At 37.3% G+C, this 23953-nt stretch overlaps 1 protein-coding gene across 4 annotated transcripts in view; it reads right to left on the reverse strand.

Annotated features, from left to right (window-relative positions):
• Nucleotides 1-5601: 5601 nt before the first annotated feature.
• Nucleotides 5602-23953, reverse strand: part of sulf2a (sulfatase 2a) — a 75454-nt gene continuing 57102 nt past the window's right edge. The window contains exons 9-22 of one of the 4 annotated variants that reach the window (XR_005129288.1): nt 22493-22549; nt 22118-22244; nt 19462-19657; nt 17622-17859; nt 15868-15964; nt 15688-15782; nt 15387-15443; nt 15084-15253; nt 12338-12480; nt 12086-12194; nt 8532-8565; nt 8022-8189; nt 7642-7695; nt 5602-7227 (exon numbers count right to left, since the gene is read on the reverse strand). Coding sequence is in view for 3 of the 4 variants with exons in the window: in XM_017685188.2 (XP_017540677.1) it covers nt 7197-7227; nt 7642-7695; nt 8532-8565; nt 12086-12194; nt 12338-12480; nt 15084-15253; nt 15387-15443; nt 15688-15782; nt 15868-15964; nt 17622-17859; nt 19462-19657; nt 22118-22244; nt 22493-22549 (1408 nt within the window). In the remaining variant the exon portion in view is untranslated. Of the gene's footprint in view, nt 7228-7641; nt 7696-8021; nt 8190-8531; nt 8566-12085; nt 12195-12337; nt 12481-15083; nt 15301-15386; nt 15444-15687; nt 15783-15867; nt 15965-17621; nt 17860-19461; nt 19658-22117; nt 22245-22492; nt 22550-23953 lie in introns of those variants that run through there. The other 3 variants (XM_017685189.2, XM_017685188.2, XM_037532372.1) reach the window with 3 other exon arrangements.

Raw genomic sequence — 23953 nt, forward strand, 5'->3', positions numbered from 1 at the left:
GAAAAAATCCCAAGTTTGCTTAAAACCCGCCCATCAGAAGCTGAAACTAGCTCAAGGGATTTTACACCGTAAATTTACTAAATACACCACAAAAACATTTCAGTAAGAGAATTATCCTTGTACTAAACCGGGTGCACTGTTGCGTCATGATCGTTCAAACTAAAACACTGCGTAAACAGAGTGTATTTTGATACATAAAAACTTTCAAATTTATGAACCAGTGTATATGTCCCTTTATACTTCACACCCATCCCTTATTTAAGACATTGCAGGCAATGCGTTCTGTTTATCAGTTCTAATCATTTTAAATTGATAAACCTTCTTTCTTTCTTTCTTTCTTTCTTTCTTTCTTTCTTTCTTGTGTGAAGGTGGGGAAAAGAACAAATGTTAGTTTGACATGAAATTTCCCTTTAGAGTCAATGTTAGCCTAAACAGGTAAACAGGTCATCTTTAGCTTCACCGAACAACACATTCTGAAAAAAGCCTTATCAGGACTACAACGATGAACGTTTCCTCTAGTTGATTATGGTTCCTATCGACCTAGGTATGGAAATATTAAACAAATGAGCTGAAAACGTTCTTAAATTACAATGATTCTCCTTTTTTACAGCACTTAAGTATTTATTGTAATGTATTGTACTGCACTTACTGAAATATTGCATTGTATTGGAATGGATGGTTTATTTCAGTTTCTTTTTATCTAAGTATCAACATGGGCTTTTGTTTCTAGTAGGACTAGCTTTTTCTCTAACATATTTTCAACTAGCAAAGAAACTTTCTCTGAGCAGACAGCAAAGCACTTTTTGTAAGTTCCTCTGAATTAGAGCGCCTGCTAAATGCTGTTAATGTAAATGTAAATGAAATATGTAAATATCAATAATCTTGCCTCAACTATATCTATAATTTTTAAAAGACAGGGCTTTAATTCAAACCTCAACTGCACTTTAAACTTCTCTTCGCTTCTAAGGCGAACAATAGCGTTAAAGAAACCATGTTACTCATTCAAATTGGGTAAACCACAGCTGAGTTAATAGGAGCAATGGCCCCTACTGTCTGCAATCTAGGTATTTTTGTTTAGTAAACAGCCCCCCACAAAAACAAACAAACAAAACAAAACTGCAAAACAACAACAACAACATCAACAACAATTACCCATGGCTGCATTTTCACAGTAACTCTGGAAAAGCACACCTGACAACTTTGGCTCATGAGGCAACCAGTAGGGCATGTGCTACTCCTCACTACCCTGCCCTGTCATCTCAAAATTTACTACTTTACTACTTTCTCATAATTTTGCATGTTCCATATAGTTTGCAATAAACCTTTGAGAAGAAATTGTTGAGCTGTAGCTTGTCACAAACTTTACAGTTTTGGAAAGTATTGTGGTCTGCCACAGGGCGTGTTGTCTTGCAGGAGCTCACAAGTGTGGCCTTACAAAAAGGCTCATGGGAGTGACTGTTATTGTTGCGATTTATGTTGTTTATAGATGTTTGTTTAATTTTGTGTTGTGTGCCTGTCTGTGGGGTTAGTTGGGTTGGTCACTGTCACCAGGACTGTTACCTTGTGACAGCAAGTGACCTTGCTGCTGTTTTCTTGGCAAATCAATGGCTTTTCTACTTGATCAAATTAAATAAAAAGAGTGATTTTCGAGCAGAAATATGGCTTCACCTAACTATTTTTCTACACAACACAATTCACAATAAATGTTTGGCTGAAAAGCTTTGAACTATAGGCAAACTAGGGGGCGCTAGCGAGCAATCAATGGAGTAGGTTGCAACTTTAGTGAGCTCTGCACAAAAGTTATAATTTTCCCTTTTTAAATGGCGCTTTGGTCGACTGTATAATATTGAAAGGCTACCCAAGACTACGTTACAACCTGCGCAAATTAATTGTGCCCTGTCACCGTCATTGGATCGTAGTTCATCCAAGACCACGCAACCAACCCGTTCAACAACTGTGCTTAATCAGCTTCTAAAAACCTATGTAATGGCTGATGTATGGCGCTTTCAGAATCCTGGGCGCAGATGCTACTCCTTCTATTCACCCGTTCACAAAACATATTCTCGTATTGATTATTTTTTTGTTGATAGTAGCTTACTGCCATTAGTCACGGAATGTGAATATCAGGCAATAGTAATATCAGACCATGCACCATTGTTAATGACATTAAACTTGCCTACTTGCAGCAGTGGATATCGGCCGTGGCGATTTAATACACTACTTCTCTCTGATACTGAGTTTGTTAAATTCATTTCTAGAGAAATAGATGACTTTTTAGAATGTAATCAGACCCCAGGAATGTCCTATTTTCTAATTTGGGAGACGTTAAAAGCCTATCTCAGAGGCCAAATCATTTCATACAGTGCCCGTGTAAAGAAAAAACAACAGGAGCGGCTTAAAAAGATCGAAAGCGATATTCTGCAGTTGGATGGGGTTCTCTCACTTTATCCATCCACTAATTTATTTAAGGAACGATTAGCTCTTCAGACAGAATTTAATTTGCTATCTACAAAACTTACTGAGAATCTGTTAAACAAATCTAGACACAAGTCATATGAACATGGTGAAAAAATTGGAAAAATCTTAGCCCATCAATTACGGCAACAGAGTGTTGATCAGTCAATTCTTGAAATTACTGATGAACTTGACAAAAAATTAACTGATCCTTCAGAGATTAATAATAGGTTCATGGAGTATTACTCACTATTATATACATCTGAATCTAGTAAGAATGAGTTATTGTTTGACTCATTTTTTAGCAAAGTTACGTTACCCACTATAGATGAACAATTTGCCTTAGATTTGGAGAGGCCATTTTCAAAGGCCGAAATATTGAAAGCTATTGCCTCCATGCAAAGTGGGAAGTCGCCAGGGCCAGACGGCTTTCCAAGCGAATTTTTTAAGAAGTTCTCCTCACAACTTTCCCCTATACTGCTTGCTGTCTATGATGAATCCTCCATCTCTGGATCATTGCCAGAAACCATGAGGCAAGCCGTTATTTCTTTAATTCATAAAAAGGGTAAGAGTAAATTGGATTGTAGCTCATATCGGCCTATTTCATTGTTAAATGTTGATAGTAAAATATTTGCCAAACTTTTAGCACTTCGATTGGAAATTGTTATACCTTCAGTAGTGTCTGATGATCAGACTGGGTTTATTAAGAATCGGTATTCATTTTACAATATACGTAGACTTTTGAACATCCTCCATCATCCCACTCCACTCGATATACCTGAGGTGCTTTTGTCCTTAGATGCTGAAAAGGCATTTGATCGGGTGGAGTGGGATTACCTCTTCTATACATTGAGAAAATTTGGTTTTGGTCCAAAATTTATATCATGGATTCAGGTTTTATATTCCTCCCCTTTGGCAGCAATTCGGACAAATAATAATATATCATCTTTCTTTCCATTAGGTCGTGGGACTAGGCAGGGCTCGTTATTTGCACTGATGATTGAGCCTTTAGCAGTTGCAATACGGTCTGATAGTACTATTAAGGGCATACGGAGGGGTGAATCTGAACATAAAGTGTCCCTCTATGCGGACGATACCCTCTTGTATGTGTCTCAGCCACTTAAGACCTTGCCTCAAATATTGTCATTACTTGGTAGTTTTGGAAAAATATCAGGATATAAAATAAATTTGCAAAAGAGTGAACTTTTGCCGATCAATACAGCAGCCAGACTCATCACATTTGACTCCTTATCATTTAAACTCAGTAAAGATAAATTTAAGTACTTAGGTATTTGCGTTACTAATAACTACAAGCATCTCTACAAAGCAAATTTTATTCCACTGATGGACTCTATAAAACAAGATTTCAAACGCTGGCGTACATTACCGATTTCATTAGGAGGCAGGATAAACACTGTTAAGATGAATATCTTGCCAAGATTTTTATATCTGTTCCAGTGCATTCCAATATTTTTAACTAAATCTTTTTTTTTACTCATAGACAAGCTAATATCAGCATTTATATGGAATGGGAAAAATGCACGCATCCGCAAAAGTATCCTGCAGCGACATCGAGAACATGGTGGACTATCGTTACCCAATTTTCAGTATTATTATTGGGCAGCCAATGCCCGCTCTATGTTATATTGGTTTAAATCATATATTGATGGTCCTGAGTGGCTGTCTCTTGAGAATTTGTCATGTCAACCTGCTTCATTACATGCATTGCTCTGCTCAACGTTCCCATCACCTCATCCAGTATGCAAATACTCTCTAAATCCAGTGGTTAAACATTCTCTCAAAATATGGGGACAGTTTAGAAGACATTTCTCACTTAATGATATCTCCGTCCATGCTCCCATAGCAAAAAATCACATGTTTACTCCTTCTATTATAGATGACTCTTTTAATGCTTGGTCCAAAACCAAATTCCAAATTCCTAATGCTCACTTCTTCAAATATCTTCAACTTCGCAGTTTTATATCATCATCTGTTTGTAATTTCCCTTCATTACCACCTGAGTCGCTTCTAGAAACTCTTCTAGAAGTGAATCCGTATTCTAAAGGAGCCATTGGTAAAATTTATAGTATAATGAATACTCATAATATGGGACCACTGGCTCGCATGAAGAGGCTGAGTGAAGAGGACCTGGCTACAGGAATAACTGAGGATGTCTGGCAATCTATATTGAAAAATATTCATCTATCTTCGATATGTCAAAGACATCGACTGATCCAATTTAAAGTGGTCCATAGATTGCATTGGTCCAAAGTAAAACTGGCAAAATTTAAACGTGAGATAGATCCTCACTGTGATAGATGTGAAGTTGAGCCTGGAACTCTGTACCACATGTTTTGGCTTTGTCCAAAACTTGAAGATTTTTGGAAGTCTATATTTAGGTTTATCTCTGATATATTGGGGACAATAATAGAGCCTGATGCCATAATCTCTATATTTGGCATTGCACCACAGTATTCTCATTTAAATCAAAATAATAAAATCCTTATAGCCTTTACTACTCTTTTAGCTCGAAATCAAATACTACTTAAATGGAAAGATAAGTCCCCTCCAACTTTTAAAATGTGGTTTATTGAACTTTTATACAATTTGACTATGGAAAAAATAAGGTATTCGATAAGAGGTTGTGCCTACAAATTTTTTTATATCTGGCAACCGGTTTTGGATCAAATTAGGGAGATGGATCCCTCGCTAATCTCATTCTCACAGGAGTAATGTACATATTTTGTAATTTATCATTTTTTTTCTTCTCTCCTTTTTAAATACTAATACTTTATGAATCTTTTCAAATCTATATTTGCATTTATGCAACATTTGGGGGTTGTTTTGGGTAGGGGGGTTGAAATAATGACAAAAAATAAAACGTGTATTATATAGTGTATTAATGCTTAAGATGTTCAATAAAAACACTTTGAAGAGAACTATAGGCAAACTAGCATGGCCTCCCATCCAGTCACTGACCTGGACCAGCCTTGCCTAGCTTCATAGATCAATCCAGCCCATGGGTTCCCAGCCCGATAGAGCCAGTGGTTGAGGCTGGCTTCCAGTGTTGGCCAGCACCTATAGTGTCACCTGAGTTTGCTCATGTCATCCTCGTTTCACATTCAAAGTATTCAATGTAAAGGAAACTGAGTGGACAGTGCACTTTATTCACAAACTACCAAACACTCATACACTCAGCTGTCAGTGATTCACATAACATAACACAAAGTAAAAATTGTTCTTGGTCAGTGAACAACATTTTAGTCATTTTATATTAACATATAAGTGAACAGTTTAGTAGGCTTATGTTACTTGTGCTTTCAAATTCCTTTTTCATTAATTAAATGAATACATATTTTCATTTAAATATGTACAACTCATCATTCAGATCCAGTTACAGTAGCACAACAATTCACAAAAAAAAATCAATAAGCAGAATCATATAGCTAGAAGGTCATACATTTGAACAGAATATGGTATGTAATATGAAGTCAGCTATATGGTTCAAGCAGCTCAGAGAGAATGAATTCATTTTCAGCATTCATACACTTTATGTCCAAAGATTTGTAGACACCCCATCTAATTAGTGTATTCAACTACTTTAAGGTGCAACCCATTGCTGACACAGGCTTTCAAGTACTTGTATAATCTCCACTGAAAAGCACTGAAAGTAGAATTGGATACTTGAGAGCCACTGCACATGGCCCTGAGGTCACCAAATCCAATGCAAAACATTCATTCTGAGGTACAAAGCCTTAGACTGATGATGTAGTGAAATTGTATTCTTTGGAGTGAGAGAGCACCATCAGACACCTTTGAGATTAGTTGGAGTGCAATTTACAATTCAGAACTAATGATCCAATATCAGTACCTGACAATTGAGTGCAATAAAATCCTCACACCAATGTTCCAACATGTAACAAAGCACTGCCAGAAGACTAGAGACTGTTATAGCAGCAGAGGGAGGAAAAATTCTCGATTTCCAAAAATGTTTAATGAGCAGGTGTTTATAAACCTTTGGACAAAAGCAGAAGTGTAATCATTATCACAATCGTTTGATAAAAAGTCTGTGAGAACATTCATAGCACCATCCCATGGTAACTGCAAAAGCACCAACTATGATGAGAAATAAACGTGTCTGCATAACACAAACTCATTTAGAAGTAACAGCTGAAGCTCTGTGGTCTGAAGCTTCACCAAGATGCCTTTTGTCTGAACAGATATATAATGTGAGATGTGCCTTTTAGCCTTGTGGATGATGAAAAGCCAGAAAATCATGATTATAAAGAGTTGAGTGGTAGGCCAAGCTGAAGATGTCTGTTGGGGTCCAGCACACACTTCTGTCACAGATGGAAATGTGACAATTAATAGAAAATGGTTCTTGATTCTTCTTCTCCAAAGGTGATACAAGAAAATTTGACCATTTTTTGAGTTCCAAAAGTACTTAAAGTTCAAAGTTTATAATAATATTTGTCAAAGGTGATGGAAAAGTATTTTAACAGAAGCAATCAGTAAGTAGGTTGCCAGAGAGTGAAAGAGAGGAAGAAAGAAAGAGAGAGAGAGTGAGAGAGTGTGTGTGTGAGAGAGCGAGAGAGAGAGAGAGAGAGAGCACTGTCACTGTGAGATGGCTTCCACGTATTCCACGTTTTGTTGAAGTAGATTAAAGCGTTTTCTATTTGCAAAGGATCCCCAGGTCTTCATGTCCTCTGCTTCTGTCTTTCCTTAATGGGATCTGGCCACATTTAGCCCACCCAGCCTTCCCAGATCTGTCCCCTGGAAGTATGAAGGTAAAATAAAAACAATCAATAAAATTCTTGTGACTTATCTTAAAATAAGGTTTCCTTAATCCTCTAAGTTAGCCTATGTAGCAGTTATATCTAATGGTTGAAAAATGTAGAAAATTAAACACAAAAAAGGCCAAAGTGAAGAAATACATCAATAGATCACTCCATACCATATGCTAGTAACAGAGCTGAAAGAAAATGAAGGATTCTCCTGCATCTATAAAAGACTATTTCATAAACAAACATCAAAAAGGAGGTCATTAAAATGCCAAATAGCAGGTGCTCCCACAGAGACAAACAGCATGCAGGTAGGCCATATGACAGACAAAGGCAGCCCACTCAGGAAGAGAAGTCGGTAGCTGGCAGAATTATATGGAACAGATGGGTTTTATGACAAACTCACATTGATTTTGAGGAAGGTTTCTTCATTCTTGGCCTCTTTCGACGATGAAGGGGCCTAAAGCATGCAGGGTGCACACGCACACACACACACACACACACACACACACACATACATATATATATATATATATATATATATATATATATATATATATATATATATATATATATATACACACACACACACACACACACACACACACACACACACACACACACACACACACATATATATATATATATATATATATATATATATATATATATATATATACACACACACACACACACACACACACGTTTTATTTATATATATATATATATATATATATATATATATATATATATAAATAAAAGACAACACAAGTGATTATTGCTTACCCCACAGCCTGTTGGGTTTAAAAAGCTCATGTAGCAAACTCAACTCAAGATCAGTAACTGTATATGCAGTCTTCTACGTCATTAATGGAATATGTCTGTTTTTTTACTATATAATCTCTATATGCTACATTTGTAGTATGTGATCAATTTCCTAACACAATCATTTTCCTGTAAAAACGAAGAAAAAAAATATGTTTTGAGCTAACAAGTTTTGTGTTTTTTTATACTAAGAACAGAGAAATATATCAGAAACACTGTCTGTTCTAATTGGCTGTATGCTACATATGCAGCAGACAGAGATTAGTTTGATAAACACTGGAGTATGCCTTTGAGTATGGGCCTTATGCTTGACAGAATATTTTCTACAGTAGTCGTCATTCATTGGTCACTCATAATGAGCATGCAAAAACACAAACTGGTACATGTTTGTTTGTTTATTTGTTTTTTGAAGAGGATTAAGTAAGACAAAAATGAGGTAACGCAATTAGTAAATGCAGAAGTAAGTCATACCTGTAATCATTGAAGCTGTTTTGTTCTTTTGGCCCTGCAAAAAATGAGACATAAGGAGTAAAAATAAAAGACTGGTAATATGCACTTGGCACAATGATGTGTAGGTCCGGACATGATAAGGTGACTTAAAGTAGAGATGGTGATGCAGCAATGTAGCAGTAATGTTATGCTAAATGCTATGCCAAATATTTTCTTTAATTTAATTGAACAGTTTGAATAATTACAAAAGTCTCTGAGTATGTCATGACTAGTGGACTGATAATATTGTTATAATGGAAGACACAACACAGAAGACAACACAGAAAACACAGCTCTACATGGACCAGATTTAACGGTTCTGGGGCACTAGGCATAAGACAGAAATAGGACTTTCTGGATGTTCATTTTTAATGAGTAATGCAACTGCGTGGATTGCAAAAATAATAAAAAAGTGAACTCATCTTCATTCTAGTCGTTATATCTTTCACAATATGAGATTGTTGTAGTAATATTATGAGATCTAACATATTTCTAGGCATGTTTAACTTAACTATTATCTCACTTTGGCAGATCATTTTGTTTGGGAAATAATGCTTGAAACAGGTAATATTATCTGCCAACATAATGAGATAATTTGATTTAGAGTAAGATAGAAGTAAATTAATGAGTAATGAGATTACTTTTTCCAGAAAATAATAAGTAACATAATCCCATTACATTTTGAGAAGAGTAATTAGTTACTTGAATGGATTAAATTTTAATCGAGTAATTATCGCACCACTGGAGCTAGGTATACTAATTGACTGATAAAACAAAAGAAGCATTGTAAGTGTAGAGACAAACTCTTAGCTTTTCTCTTTCATTTTTGCATTTCATTGCTACACTTGAACATTGAGTGTGCTGCAGTAATGCTCTTCTATGGTCTATAAGACTCTCCCTCCAGGCAGACTGGAATACTTCTAGTTTAGTCAGGCAACATTTTTGCTTTAGTTCGCTCTGACATTCTGTTTTAAAGCTTGAGTATGACCATTAAACCATTGGGCAAGCTTTTTCTGCTTCATTATTTTACTTGAATGGAGCCCACACATTGAGTAGATCAAAATGTATCCATCCAAGGACTATAAGATCTATTTTGGTAGGATTAGATGGACAGCTGATAGAATGATAATGTAAGCAAACAGCTGTGGAGGAAGTTATAGTCAACATGATAGCATGGTGAGGAACGTACATTACTACTAAAGCGAATTTCATGTGAGATTAGGCAATGATCTGAGACTGCTGTGTTGTGGGGGAGAATGGCTAAGTGATCTATGTTTAAAGAAAAGGTCAGAATTAAGTCTAAAGTGTGGCTGCAGTAATGAGTGGGTCCCTTTATATTTTGAGTGAAACCTACAGAGTCTATGATTGATAAACTACAATATCCAATAAGTAAGGCTTTTATATTTCAGTGGATATTAAAATCTCTACCAATTATTACTTTATTTATTACTGATAGAAAATGCTATCAGACTTGATGGAAAGTCTGAGAATTCCTGTAAGAACTGAGAATACAACCCTAGCAGCGTATAGCTTGTAATTATACACATCTTCTAAGCCGCTTCTCCCTCAGGGTCACAGGGGGGTACTGGAGCCTATCCCAGCTGTCATTGGGCAGAAGGCAGGATACACCCTAGACAGGACGCCAGTCCATCACAGGGCAGACAGACAGACGTACACAATCACTCACAGATTCACACCTACGGGCAATTTAGCATGTCCAATTGGCCTGACTGCATGTCTTTGGACTGTGGGAGAAAACCACATCACCCGGAGAGAACATGCAAATTCCACACAGAAAGTAGAATTTGTATCCTACTTTCTGGCTCACGCCTAAAGCTTTAGTATGGATGTTTGCTATACCTACACCCTGGCCACTTAAATGAGGGCTGTGTGCATAACTGCAGCTTGTGGGGGTGGCTTCATTTAGACCAAAGTATTCATCGCGTCTAATCCACATGTCTGTGAGGCACAGAGCATCTAAATCATGATCGGTAATAATTAAATTTACAACAACGGCTTTAGATGTAAGAGATCTTATGTTAAGCAGTCCTAGTTTTAAAGACCAAAGTTGCTGTCACTGCAAACTGGTTTGATATTAATCAAGTTACTAGATCAAACTTTTAGAGAATTTTGATGCTTTGTTTTATTCGTGGAACAGACACAGTCTTAATTGGGTGGAACTTATGCGGCGTCTCAAGTAAGAGGCAAGGCAGAAAACCATCTTGCACATCTGTGAAGGCACCATCATGACGAGTGCCATGGTGCCTTCACAGATGTGCAAGTTACCCATGCCACTAACACACCCCCACACCATCAGAGATGCTGGCTTTGCACTGATAACAATCCCGACAGTCCTTTTCCTCTTTTGCCTGGAGGACACGACATCCATGATTTCCAAAAACAATTTGAAATGTGGACTCGTCAGAACACAGGACACTTTTCCACTTTGCGTCAGTCCATCTCAGATGAGCTCAGGCCCAGAGAAGCCAGCGGCATTTCTGGGTGTTGTTGATATATGGCTTTCGCTTTGCATGGCAGAGTTTTAACTTGCACTTGTAGATGGACTATCACAGTGGAACACAGTGACGAACTGTGTTCACTGACAATGGTTTTCTGAAGTGTTCCTGAGCCCATGTGGTAATATCCGTTACAGAGTGATGTTAGTTTTTAATGCAGTGCCACCTGAGGGATCGACGGTCACGCGCATTCAATGTTGGTTTTCTGCCTTGCCGCTTACTTGCAGAGATTTCTCCAGATTCTCTGAATCTTTTGATGATATCATGGACTGTAGATGATGAAATCCCTAAATTCCTTGCAATTGCACATGGAGAAACGTTCTTAAACTGTTGGACTATTTGCTCACGCAGTTGTTTACAAAGTGGTGAACACCATCCTTGCTTGTGAACAACTGAGCCTTTCAGGGATGCTCCCTTTACACCCAATCATGACATTCACCTGTTTCCAATTAACCTGTTCACCTGTGAAATGTTCCAAACAGGTGTTTTTTTGAGCATTCCTCAACTTTCCCAGTCTCCACTTTTGTTGCCCCTGTCCCAACTTCTTTAGAATGTGTTGCAGGCATCAAATTCAAAATGAGTGAATATTTGCACAAAACAATAAAGTTGATCCATTTGAACATTAAATATCTTGTCTTTGTAGTGTATTCAATTGAATATAGGTTGAAAAGAATGCAAATCATCGTATTCTGTTTTTATTTATGTTTTACACAACGCCCAACTTCACTGGAATTGAGGTTGTACGTTTCACAGGGAAGTAGGTGTGTATCTACATTGACCTAGACCAGCCCTGTCAACAAAGCCTGATTGTGTTGACATAACGATCACAAATTCTAAATGGACTGTTCTCACAGCTTAGTTTATGCATATGAATTGTATGGAGTGAACGATAATCAACATTTTTTAACAGCTGCAGTTAAACAAACCTGAACATAGGAGTTGGTGTTGCCATCAGATGCCTTACTTTTTGTGTACCTGTGTGTAATATAAATGCATAAATCCTGTTGCTGAGTGACTAACCTGTATCAGGGCTGCACTGCTTCTGACCTTTGCAGCTGCGCAGCTTCATGAGCTGCAGATGCATGTAGTTGAGTGCATTGCGATCCAATGAACCAACTGCATTTATCAGCTGCACACAGCAAACAAACACACAAGCAGACATTTATTTTGTGATTTTTCCATTTATTGAGTTCACTTCGATGGTAAAGGCTTGTAAAATAGAACTTAATGTGGGTCTCAAAATCATCATTTAGCTGACCATGCTGTGTTTACCTGATAAGGGTCCGTATTGAGGTCAAAATACTCCAGGAATCCAGTGGCAAACTCACAGAACAAGAAGTTGTGGGTGTCATTAATGGTCCTTAGACACCAGTAGGTGTTATTGTTGGCACTGGTACAGGCACAGAATGGCCCCACTGGTAACATTTCAAAAAGAGCAAAACATTTGGAAAACACCCATACATTATTAATGTATACAAACCGCATATTTTCTAATTTTCTGTTTTAATTGTGTTTGTTACCTAATCAAGATTTTGTCATTTGTTACTTTATCACTATATCTTTGCTGTCCAACAATCTCCAAAACTTTTCTGAAGAGGGCGAAAATGTTTTTCACAAGTCGATGCGAAGAGACTTTATTCAAAGCGATTTTGGACTTTTTTCATGTAAAACTATTCACATGTTAAACGTGAAGAGTCTAATATGATTAATATGCCTAAAGTAAAATTGACAAGAATGCAGTTGTTACAACTGCCTGACATTTTATATATATATATATATATATATATATATATATATATATATATATATATATATATATATATATATATATATATATATATATATATATATATATATATATATATATATATAGCCAAATATATATAGCCAAAAGTATTCACTCACCCATCCAAATCATTGAATTTTGTTCCAATCATTTCCATGGCCACAGTTGTATAAAACCAAGCACGTAGGCCTTCAGGTGAGCTCAAGAACAGTGCATAGAGAGCTTCATGGAATGGGTTTCCAAGGCAGAGCAGCCTTACATCACCAAGCGCAATGCAAAGTGGTGAATGAAGTGGTGTAAAGCATCAACACTGGACTCTAGAGCAGTGGAGACGTGTTCTCTGGAGTGACAAATCACACTTCTCTGTCACAGTACTTGTCTGACTGCATTATGGTGTGGGGTTTTTTCAGGAGTTGGGCTCAGCCCCAGTGAAAGGAATTTTTGAAAATTTCATGCTCCCAACTTTGTGGGAACAGTTTGGGGATGGCCTTCCTGTTCCAACATGACTGCGCACGAGTGCACAAAGCAAGTTCCATAAAGACATGGATGAGTAAGTTTGGTGTGGAAGACCTTGACTGGCCTGCACAGAGTCCTGCTCTCAACCCGATAGAATACCTTTGGGAAGAATTAGAGCAGAGACTGTGAGCCAGGCCTTCTCATCCAATATCAGTGTATGACCTCACAAATGAGCTTCTGGAAGAACAGTCAAAAATTCCCATAAACACACTCCTTACCCTTGTGGAAAGCTTTCCCAGAAGAGTTGAAGCTGTTATAGCTGCAAAGGGTGGGCTGACATTATATTAAACCCTATGGATTAAGAATTGGATATCACTCAATTTCATGAGCATGTGAAGGCAGACAAGTGAATACTTTTGGCACTGTTTCACTGTGTGTATATATATATATATATATATGTATATATATATATATATATATATATATATATATATATATATATATATATATATATATATATATATATATATATATATATATGTATGTATGTATAAAGCTTTTTTTCTTAACAGGAGTTTATTCCAAGTAATTGTGACGCATTTGTATTGATTCATTCATCATGAACCTTTGACACATTGTGACATGCTGGCGTTGTGTATCATATTTCTTCTAAATGGTGGTCCAATTTTGTATCGGTTAGCTGGAACAAAGTCTGTGCTCTGATGAGTGCCATGTGTGGCTCGCTAACTAAGCTCTTGAAAATGTTACAGTTACAAACACTGTAGAACAGGTTCACTCCAACAGCAGTCACTTTACTTTTTGCTCTCTCAGACATTACTTTTTTAATCATCTGATCTTTTTTTAAGCAGAGCAGCAGTTAATCAAGTCCATTTTGGGGTGTGTGATCTACACTTAATAATAAATGTTTCAACTTGTATCAGTGATTTAGCTGGCCAGAATATTTATTGAAAGATGTGGTTTCAACATGCAAGCGGAGGAACAGTGTCTGTTCCATGGTTTGCAGATACTATTCAGTAAAATAAAGTGCAAGCAGGGGTAGCAGTTTGGGAGAGTTGTTTCGGTGATTGCCGAAAGACATGTGCTCACAGTGAGAATGTGCAAAGGGGGCCATTGAAGGGCATGTGAGAGCATGGGTGGAGAGTTGTTCCATCAGCAGCAAACAACTCTCCTCTTCAAGGTGCAAACACCTAGCCCACAGCAAGGTGGAAGCCAATAACACTGCAGAAATTTTGGGGAGGCATCTGGGGTGGCCAGTCAGATTTTAGGGTGGGCCTTAGCCACCTTGGCCACTGCACATGCCTTATGCTAACTTTATAGACGAAAAGATTCAAAATGGTAATAATGTTTAAAAACAGAATTATTTTACCACTTTTATTGTTTTTAGGGAGGACCAATACACAATTATCCCAAAACTTGTTAATGACAATTTTTAAAAAGAAATGACACTTAATTTTTGGTATATGTTTTTGAGAGTTACACTTAAAAGTTAAAGTTGCCCTTCATAGAAAATATAACTATTAAATTAAATAAATCTATAACTATTTGTTACAGTTCGGTTAAGTGCACTTTTGGTGTTTGGCTTTTATGAAAAGCCACATCACTTCACTAGAGCATCAAAAATTGTAGGTTGATAACTAATTTAATTGACAAGGATAGCCTTGGGTAAGACTAAACATTAAAGTGTGCAGGGTTATGGACAGGGTTTGTAGAAACATGGCCTATTGTCGTTCAAAGATTTGGACTGCAGTGCCTTACTTGTCCAGAAGGGGGCAGTCTGCCAGTGCTGGTTATTGTGGGTGAAACAGGTAAGGCCAGGCATGCTGCAGGTGTCATTGTTCCGGAGACGCTTAAGCATCTTCCGCAGCTTCTTCCTGCGCTTCTGTTCCTTCAGCAGCCACTGCTTCTTATCTTTAGACGCCAGTCTACTGACGTGTCAATGTCAATGTAAGAGGAGTTGTCAATTAAAAACAATCTGAAAAAAAATTAACCTTCACAATGAATCTTTATTTGCCTATTTAACAGGGACAATATATAAGTTCATTTGTAACTGTGACTCACCTTAGAGAATGCATGTGCTCTGACTTGAGTCTGAGTGATATGTTCTTGTACTGATAACTTAAACACAAAAGAATGCACTGCATTAAAAAACAAATAAAAAGATAAATAAATAAACAAAAAATAAAAAACATGGTCTATAGTAAATATCAGATTAGTGAATGGAGTAATTGCATGAAGCACAGTTGTTTAGTGTTCAATAAAATTATATCTTATGTCTTCTCTTCCTGGTTTTATTTGTATGGCAAATAAATTTCACCTTGGCAAAATAATCCTGCTCTGCGAAATCAATCTGCATACTCACATTTTATGGTTGCATTCACACTCTTTTGGCCGAACCTTTTTCAGATGACTTTTGACCTCTCTCAGGTTCTTTATCTTGGTCTGTAGAGTCTCAATCTATTTACAGAGGAAGAGGAATAAAACCAGCACAACATGGAATCCCCTTTCTAAAAATATTAACAGTGAATTAGTAAAACCTTACCTCATGCTCAATATGTAGTTTGTGGTCTTTCCAAGCCTGTAGTGATTTGTATAGTCCACCGTCACATTTCACTGTGTCATTTATCAGTATTGAACACCTGAAATGAGCATTATGTTGAGATTCTGAACAAACTGCACCTCAGTTCAAAGGTTGAAGTACTAAAATTAGATGTTGGTAGCAGAGCTGTTTTTTGAGCTTATTGTCATGGTATCCATGACATGGTGAAATTCATACCGTGGGACAACATCACACCAGCATTCACTTTTATAATGGTTTACCTACTACCTCTAGTTAAATGTGTTCATGGGTTAAAGCTTGCATGGAGCATTCTACCAAATTAGCTCAAACTTAATTAATTCAAACCAAATTAGTCTGAACTGAAGTCTCACAGTAAAAACTATGGTGACACAAACACTCAACAAACTCTCAGTAGAATGTCAAAAACATAAGAGTTAGGATTAGGTTTAGGGTTGAGGCAATGGTTATGGTTAGGATTAGGGTTAAGTTTTGGATAAGGTCGGATAAGGTTTGGTTTTGTGTAATAGAAGTAGCATATTAACAGTACATCTACTTAATGTAAACAATGCATCAACGGTGCATCTACAATATGTTTACTTCAGTGTATTCAGATGTTTCAATACAGATACTTCACTGATATGTTGTTGATGTGTTACTAATAATCTGTTAAACCCAACCCAGTAATTAAGTTAGTAATAAGCTAAATATGTACAAAATCATCATTTACAGGGTGCTTTTCAAAAATTAGCAAGGTTCATAAAGACATGGATAAGTAAGTTTGGTGTGGAAGACCTTGACTGGCCTACACAAAAGTGAACATTTAAAAAATTTTAAGTGAAGGTGAAAGACTTCATGTTTTCAATAAAAAACAACACTCAAACAATGCTGTCCCAAGTTTTCTACTCACAATCAAAACAGAAAGAATCTTAGTCCATAGGTAATGTCATATTTCAGCCACACTCCTGCGTTTTAGAGCAGGACATGAGACTGCGTCTCTGTTCCTAGATCCCAATGTTTAGAAGTAAATGTGTCTCAGAAAATCAGTGTAACCTTAAGAATCGTCATGACTGAGACACATATTCTCTGCAATTAAGTGAACATGAAACATTATTTGAACAGATTTTTTAATTTGTTTCATTATATAGAATTACCAATCAGAGTGGGGTTACATAGAATTGATGACTGTCATCCAAAAGACAAATTGCAAGGGAAGGAAAATGGCAGTGAGGCTGTGTGCACTCATCTGGGTTCTTTGTAGGCCACTGACAATTATTGGTTGGGGCTCGGGGTAAATGATCAGGCTAACCTAGCTAGTTATCAGAACACAGTGCTAATGCTAGCTAGCACACTTTGCACGTTCTTCGGCAGGCAGAAAGGACGTGTGTTCACTTGGCATTTTATAAATGACCCAAAGAAACTATTTTACTTCAGATGGTTCTCTACTTATTTTATTTTATACTGCTATTTAACATTACAGTCTGCAGCAAATGTCATTTGTTTTCCCCAGAAAGGGACAGGGTTATGTTGCAAGCCAAAGTTCCTGGATATGGCAATGTGATGTACAGTGTCAATCAAAGCAAAAATTTTATTCTAAATCCAGGTCAAAAAGTTAAAAAGTTAAAACAATTAAACTCTGTCTTTGAACATATTTAGTAGAATAATCTATTTATGGACACAGAGAGTACATTTCTTAACATCTTCCATTCCCAACAACCAAAAAAATATCTGTCTCTAACCTGTAGGTAACTTTAAGGGCTGCAGGCACCATGAGGTTGTTGTCTGTTGGTTCCATTCCGCTGAACTCTTCAATGCCTTCATAAGTGGCCTGTTTTCTGTCCAGTGTGTGACTGATATTCTTCGGTGTGATGGGCCGGTAGCCCTCTTCCAGATCCAAAGTGTAAACAATGCTGTCCAAGTGAGGTGGGAGTGCCCGGGCCCAGCGATTCCGAGACGAACTCTTTTTTGGCTTTAGTTCTGAATAGATTGAGACAATGAAATGTATGTATTTCATATATGACATATTCTGAGGGACTATGCTATACTGGAGGAATGGAACACCATTCTGCCAAAAGAGAATCCTCTAATTCGTGTGGAAAATGCTGTATAACATCTTGATCTATAACTTCTTATATCTGTTTAACTGGATTGAGATCTGGTGACTGTGAAGGCTGCAGCATTTCATTTATGTAATTTCTATACTTATTAAATCATTTACTGACCAATCGTACCCTCACTACAAAAAGTGGCTTGTAAACTAAAGTTACTTAACTAAAATTACTTCCTGTGGTAATGGCCTTTGTTTGTGTAAGTTTGATTGTTGGTTACACTCAAACTTACTTTTTGGTGATCTCTTTGAACATTTAAAGCTTTAAATTGTGTGTTTCTTTGTGGAACAGGATTAAATGCAGTGTCAGTTGGGTTTGTTTGGCGTTTCAGGTGGAGATTCACAAACATTCTGACAATTGCGCTCTTACATTAGCTAAAAAATAGTGCACTACTTTTCAAAATGTAGCCACTACTCTTTCTGGAAAGTAGCTAAATTGTAGCTAGCTGCACATTTTGGGAAAGTAGCTACAAAGTAGTTAACTACTACTTTTTCAGTAGCTGTCCCAACCCTGACTGTGGGAGACAAGCATTCAGGTATTCAGATCTGTTATTGTGTATGCCACACTTACACTTACGTAGAATGTGTAGAACATGGTGAAGGGTTGTTTTCACATCTCAATGGTGCACTGCCGCTGCACTGCAGCCCTAATATAAGTTCTCTCTCTAAATAGTTGAAACAGTCTGATCATGTAATGCATTTACCTGCATTGAAGACTTTTTATTTTCCTTACATATTACTCTAATACATGATAATCACAGTCACTGTGCATAGTGCAATTATGACCATTTCAAACCCTAAAAATAACACCACTGAATGGTTTGATGAGTATAAAAATATAAATCATACTCAATGGTCTTCCCAATCACCAGACCCAATTAAACACCTAAGTGAGGTTCTCAATCGATGTGTTAGATGCTACCATCATCAAAACATCAGCTGGGGTAAGATCTTTTGGAAAGGTTTTTAAAGTCTTCCCTCCCTCCAGTACAGTTCTTGTGACTTATAGAATTTATGTCACCGTACACTGAAGTTGGCTTATGATGGCCCAAAACACACACTATAATTTTTTTTACCTTTGTCAGGCACTTGTATGCATATGCACTGATATGCAAATATATGTAATTTCCATGTGAATAAAACAGATTTACATCAACACAATGTTGTCTTTCTGTTTGCACAAATTGTGTTGTAAAATCTTTACTTCACATAAAAATGTGTGAAATAACTTCAGTGCATTACTTTTTTCAGTGTGCAAGTCATCTATAGTATTACCAAACCCAGCCACATGATGGAGACATCGTAATTGATGTTTTATGAAGGTTCTTACAAACTAATGTGAAAGAGACAATTCATTCAGATAAACATAAATAACATTCTGAAATGCATTTTCAAATGTGGTATAGACAACTAAGTTTGATTAGATCAGGAACAAAAAATTTTTGAATTCTCAAAACATGTTTGAGACATACTCCTCTTGGTGAGCATCTTCTTTCTCTTGAAAGGCACAGCAGACTCACAGTCGCAATGCTGTGAAGGTAATCCACGCTGGTACAATTGAGCATTACCGGACATCAGGTCCTGAGCACGGGGGGCATAGAGACCTGCCATGCTCTTACACTTATACAACCTCAGCATGCCTGAGGGGTCCTCCATACACTGCCACTTCTGTAGAGTGAGTGGAGAGAGAGTTAGAAAGACGAGAGACTTGAGAGACCTCCATTTCTTCCCTAAATTGTTATTGTTTTTTCAATGAGAATCATTATGTGAGAGACCATGTTGCTCTATCTTACAGAGCTGTTTGAGCACATTCATTTAGAAAAGCTATAGCTTATTCTGGACATCTATCCCTGTAATTGTTGAAAAGCAGCCATATTCTTAAAAAAAAAAAAAAAAACCCTCTCATCTCCTCCTCAGTCCTATTATACCTTGCCATGCTCTTACTTATCCAATCTAATATTCCAAATGGTGCACTAAGCACTGAAGTCTTTGTCAAAGTCCACATACTGCTGACATCTACAGCCTCTAGACCTATAGGGCACGAGACCTTCAGGGTACATGGCTTAAATGTGTGCATTTGGAGCAGACTCATGCAATGTGTGGGCTCTGTATGTGCCGAGCGCAACATGGTGTCATACTTTTTAATGAGCTTATTTGCTTATCTACAGTATCTGAATTTAGATTACAAGCATACTGTAGCTCATTGACAAGTTAATTTAATAAGCAAATGCATTTTTACTCACATCTGGATATCTTTCCCTCCATGTTGATCATACAGCTGTAAACAAACCTGTCCATTCTGATTGGTCCTTGACTCTACTTCAATGAATTAGAGGTAATGGAGTCTGCATCAGTGTTGTCCTTTCTGAAGGCCAAAGCGGGGTGCATAGAAAGCACTAATGACATCCTGCAGTGATCCTCATATGCATGCCTCACATGCATGCCCTCCTTCTGAAGACCTACCTTTCCTCAGGTTCCCCTCCAACCCAAGTCTATCACAACTCCTTCAGCTAATCAGGATGCCAATAATTGGATTGATCACATGCGGTCTATTAGGATTGGAGTCTGTAGGAAGGTACACTATATTTCCAAAAGTATTCACTCAACTGCATTCACACGCATATGAATTTGAGTGCCATCCCATTCTTAGTCCATAGGGCTTAATATGATGTCGGCCCACCCTTTGAAGCTATAAAAGCTTCAACTCTTCTGGGAAGGCTTTCGACAAGGTTTAGGAGGGTGATTGACCATTCTTCAAGAGGCGCATTTGTGCGGTCAGAAACTGATGTTCGACGAGAAGGCCTGGCTTGCAGTCTCCGCTCTAATTCCTCCCAAAGGTGTTCTATCAGGTTGAGGTGTAGACCAGTCAGTTCTTCCACACCAAACTCACTCATCCATGTCTTAATGGACCTTGCTTTGTGCCATGCTGCGCAATCATGTTGGAACAGGAAGGGGCCATCCCCAAACTGTTCCCACAAAGTTGGGAGCATGAAATTGTCCAAAATCTCTTGGTCTGCTGAAGCATTAAGAGTTCGTTTCACTGGAACTAAGGGGCCAAGTAACTAACTCCGGAAAAACAACCCCACACCATAATCCCCCCTCCATCAAACTTTACACTTGGCACAATGAAGTCAGACAAGTACCGTTCTCCTGGCAACCGCCAAACAAAGACTTGTCCATCAGATTGCCAGACAGAGAAGCGTGATTTGTTGCATTGCGCTTGGTGATGAAAGGCTTAGATACAGCTGCTTGGCCTCGGAAACCCATTCCATGGAGCTCTCTATGAATTGTACTTGAGCTCATCTGAAGGCCTTATGAAGTTTGGAGGTCTGTAGTGACTCATTCTGCAGAAAGTTGGCGCACTATGCGCCTGGAGTTCACTGAGCTCCTGAGAGCGACCCATTCTTTTACAAATGTTTGTAGAAGCAGTCTGCATGCCTAGGTGCCTCTTTTTATACAGCTGTGGCCATAGAAGTGATTGGAACACCTGAATTAAATTATTTGGATGGGTGACACTTCAGGCAATATAGTGTAGATCTCTAGGAGCAGAGTTGGTGACCACTAATCAAGGATATAAGTGGATTCATAGCATAACTAACCCTAACCGAAATGAAGAATGCCTCTAAAGTAAACAAAAAATATTTAAATCATGGAAGTGTCAAGTTGAAGTCTCCTCCCATTAGCATTTTTATACGCTGACAGCCATACAGCCGAGCAGATTCAGTGTGATGATGAGCATTTCAATGAGTGTAGGTGCTAAGTCTCCAAGACAAATTTCAGTTGGGAATTTGTGTTTGCTGTAAGAGGTTTGTGAGGTTTGTGAAATCTGTCACATGACACTAATTTATGTGGAATTTTAGTTTTTCTGCCAAAAAATCCAGCATATGTTTTGGCAAAATTACAGGTATTAACAAGCAATTTATCTGCTAAAACTGATCAGGAAAAAAAACTTCTGTTGAGTATTCATAAAATTTTGGAGACAATTTCTGTTTCCATGGCCCACATTATTATATTTTCTGAGGCGTTCAAATTTTTTCATAAAAAATCCTTACACAGCTAATTTGTGTGTGTGTGTGTGTGTGTGTGTGTCTGTGTGTAGTTTATGTGTACATGTGCATATGTATGTACCTGTCCCGGTTGCTCACAGGGAGTCTGATATTCTGCTTTCTGACAGAGATCTCTAACTCGCTGGTACTTTGGCAGAGCGTTCTCCTGCATCTCCTCCTTTACATCTGACAGCTTATGCAAAAGCTTCCTGTAAGGTTAAAGGGAGACAAGACTTACTCAAACCCACAGCTACCATACAAAGACAACAGAGCATCAGCTGAAGCTTTGCTAAAACAACAATGTGTCAGATATCAGAGTGCCATCTGTCTCTTTAATGGACAGTCCTATAATCAATTTCCAGATAAGGTCTTCTTTCTCTGAAATACAGTATAAGGTTGAGTGATTGAGTTCAATTAAAAATGCATAAGCACATCTGGCCCAATCCCACATACTCACCCTCTCTCTACCAGAAAAGAGTCTCTCCATACTTTCCCCTTCTTGTTAAACTGAAACCTTGAAACACAAAGAAAGAATAACCTCCAGAATAACTCGACCAGAACACAAATCTACTCTGCACACAAAGGCTCCTTAGACACAAGGTAAAAAATATCCATATTTATATCTATATACATATTTCAAAGTAAATTAGTGCTGTCAACAAAATACACAGTTTTTTCTTTTTAACTTACAAACGTATGAACTAAACTAATATAACAACTGCTGAATAATATCATCAGATCTTAATGGTTTTAACACTATTAAGTGAAAATATTATCCGCACATTGCCTACAGTTAGCAATTTTTTGGCTGTGGCATTGCTGGAATTCAAACTTGGAACCTCCTAATAAGAGCCATCCTCTGTTTAACTATAGACACATGACAGCAATACAGGTTGAACTACTCGATGTGAACTCAAAATAAAATTATGGCTAAAATAACAAACATTTAGCATGATAATAACTTTATAATATAAAAGCTTTTATCAAAACAACTAATGAAAAATAAGAATTTCATTAACAGAAACCAAAAATGATAAAATCAGCAGGTAAGTCTGCCCAAAGTGCTGAAGACTGAATTTGTGTTGGTCATTTCAGTGTAGCAATTGACAAGTATAACCCTATTTCCCAAAAACACTGCTCAAAATGTAAATAGACAAAATTCAATAATGTACATATCATTTAAGCACTATATTCCATTGAAAATAATATAAAGACAACAACTCAAATGTTGAAACTGAGAAATTTTATTGTTTTTTGAAAAATATATGCCTATTTTGAATTTGATGCCAATAACACATTCCAAAAAACTTGGGACGATGGCATGTTTACCAGTGTCTTTCATTACCTATTCTTTTAACAACACTCTGTAAGTGTTTGGGATCTGAAGAGATACTTCTGTAGTTTTGAAAGTGAAATGTTTTCCTGTTCTTGTTTGATATAGAATTTCAGCTGCTTAGCAGTTTGGAGTCTCCATGGTAGAATTTTTCATTTTATAATGAAATATATTTATGTGTCAAATAATATAATTGGTGGCAGATCTGGACAGCAGGCAGGCCAGTTTAGCACCTGGACTCTTTTAATACAGAGTAATGCTGTTTTAATACATGCATAATGTGGCTTAACATTGTCTTGCTGAAATAAGCAAAGTCTTTCCTGAAAAAGAAACATTGTCTAGATGGTAGCATATGTTGCCAAAACATGTATATATCATTCAGCATTAATTGTGCCTTCACAGGTGAGCAGGTCATGCATATTCGTTGCACTAACACACCCCTATATCATAATGAATGTTGGCTTTTGAACTGTGCACTGATGACAACTGAGTGGTCTTTAACCTCGAGGACAGTGTCCATGATTTCCAAAAAGAATTTCAAATGTTGATTCGTAAGACCACAGGACATCTTTCCACTTCCCCTCA

The sequence above is a fragment of the Pygocentrus nattereri genome, chromosome 21, assembly GCF_015220715.1.
Source record: "Pygocentrus nattereri isolate fPygNat1 chromosome 21, fPygNat1.pri, whole genome shotgun sequence".
NCBI classification, from domain to species: domain Eukaryota; kingdom Metazoa; phylum Chordata; class Actinopteri; order Characiformes; family Serrasalmidae; genus Pygocentrus; species Pygocentrus nattereri.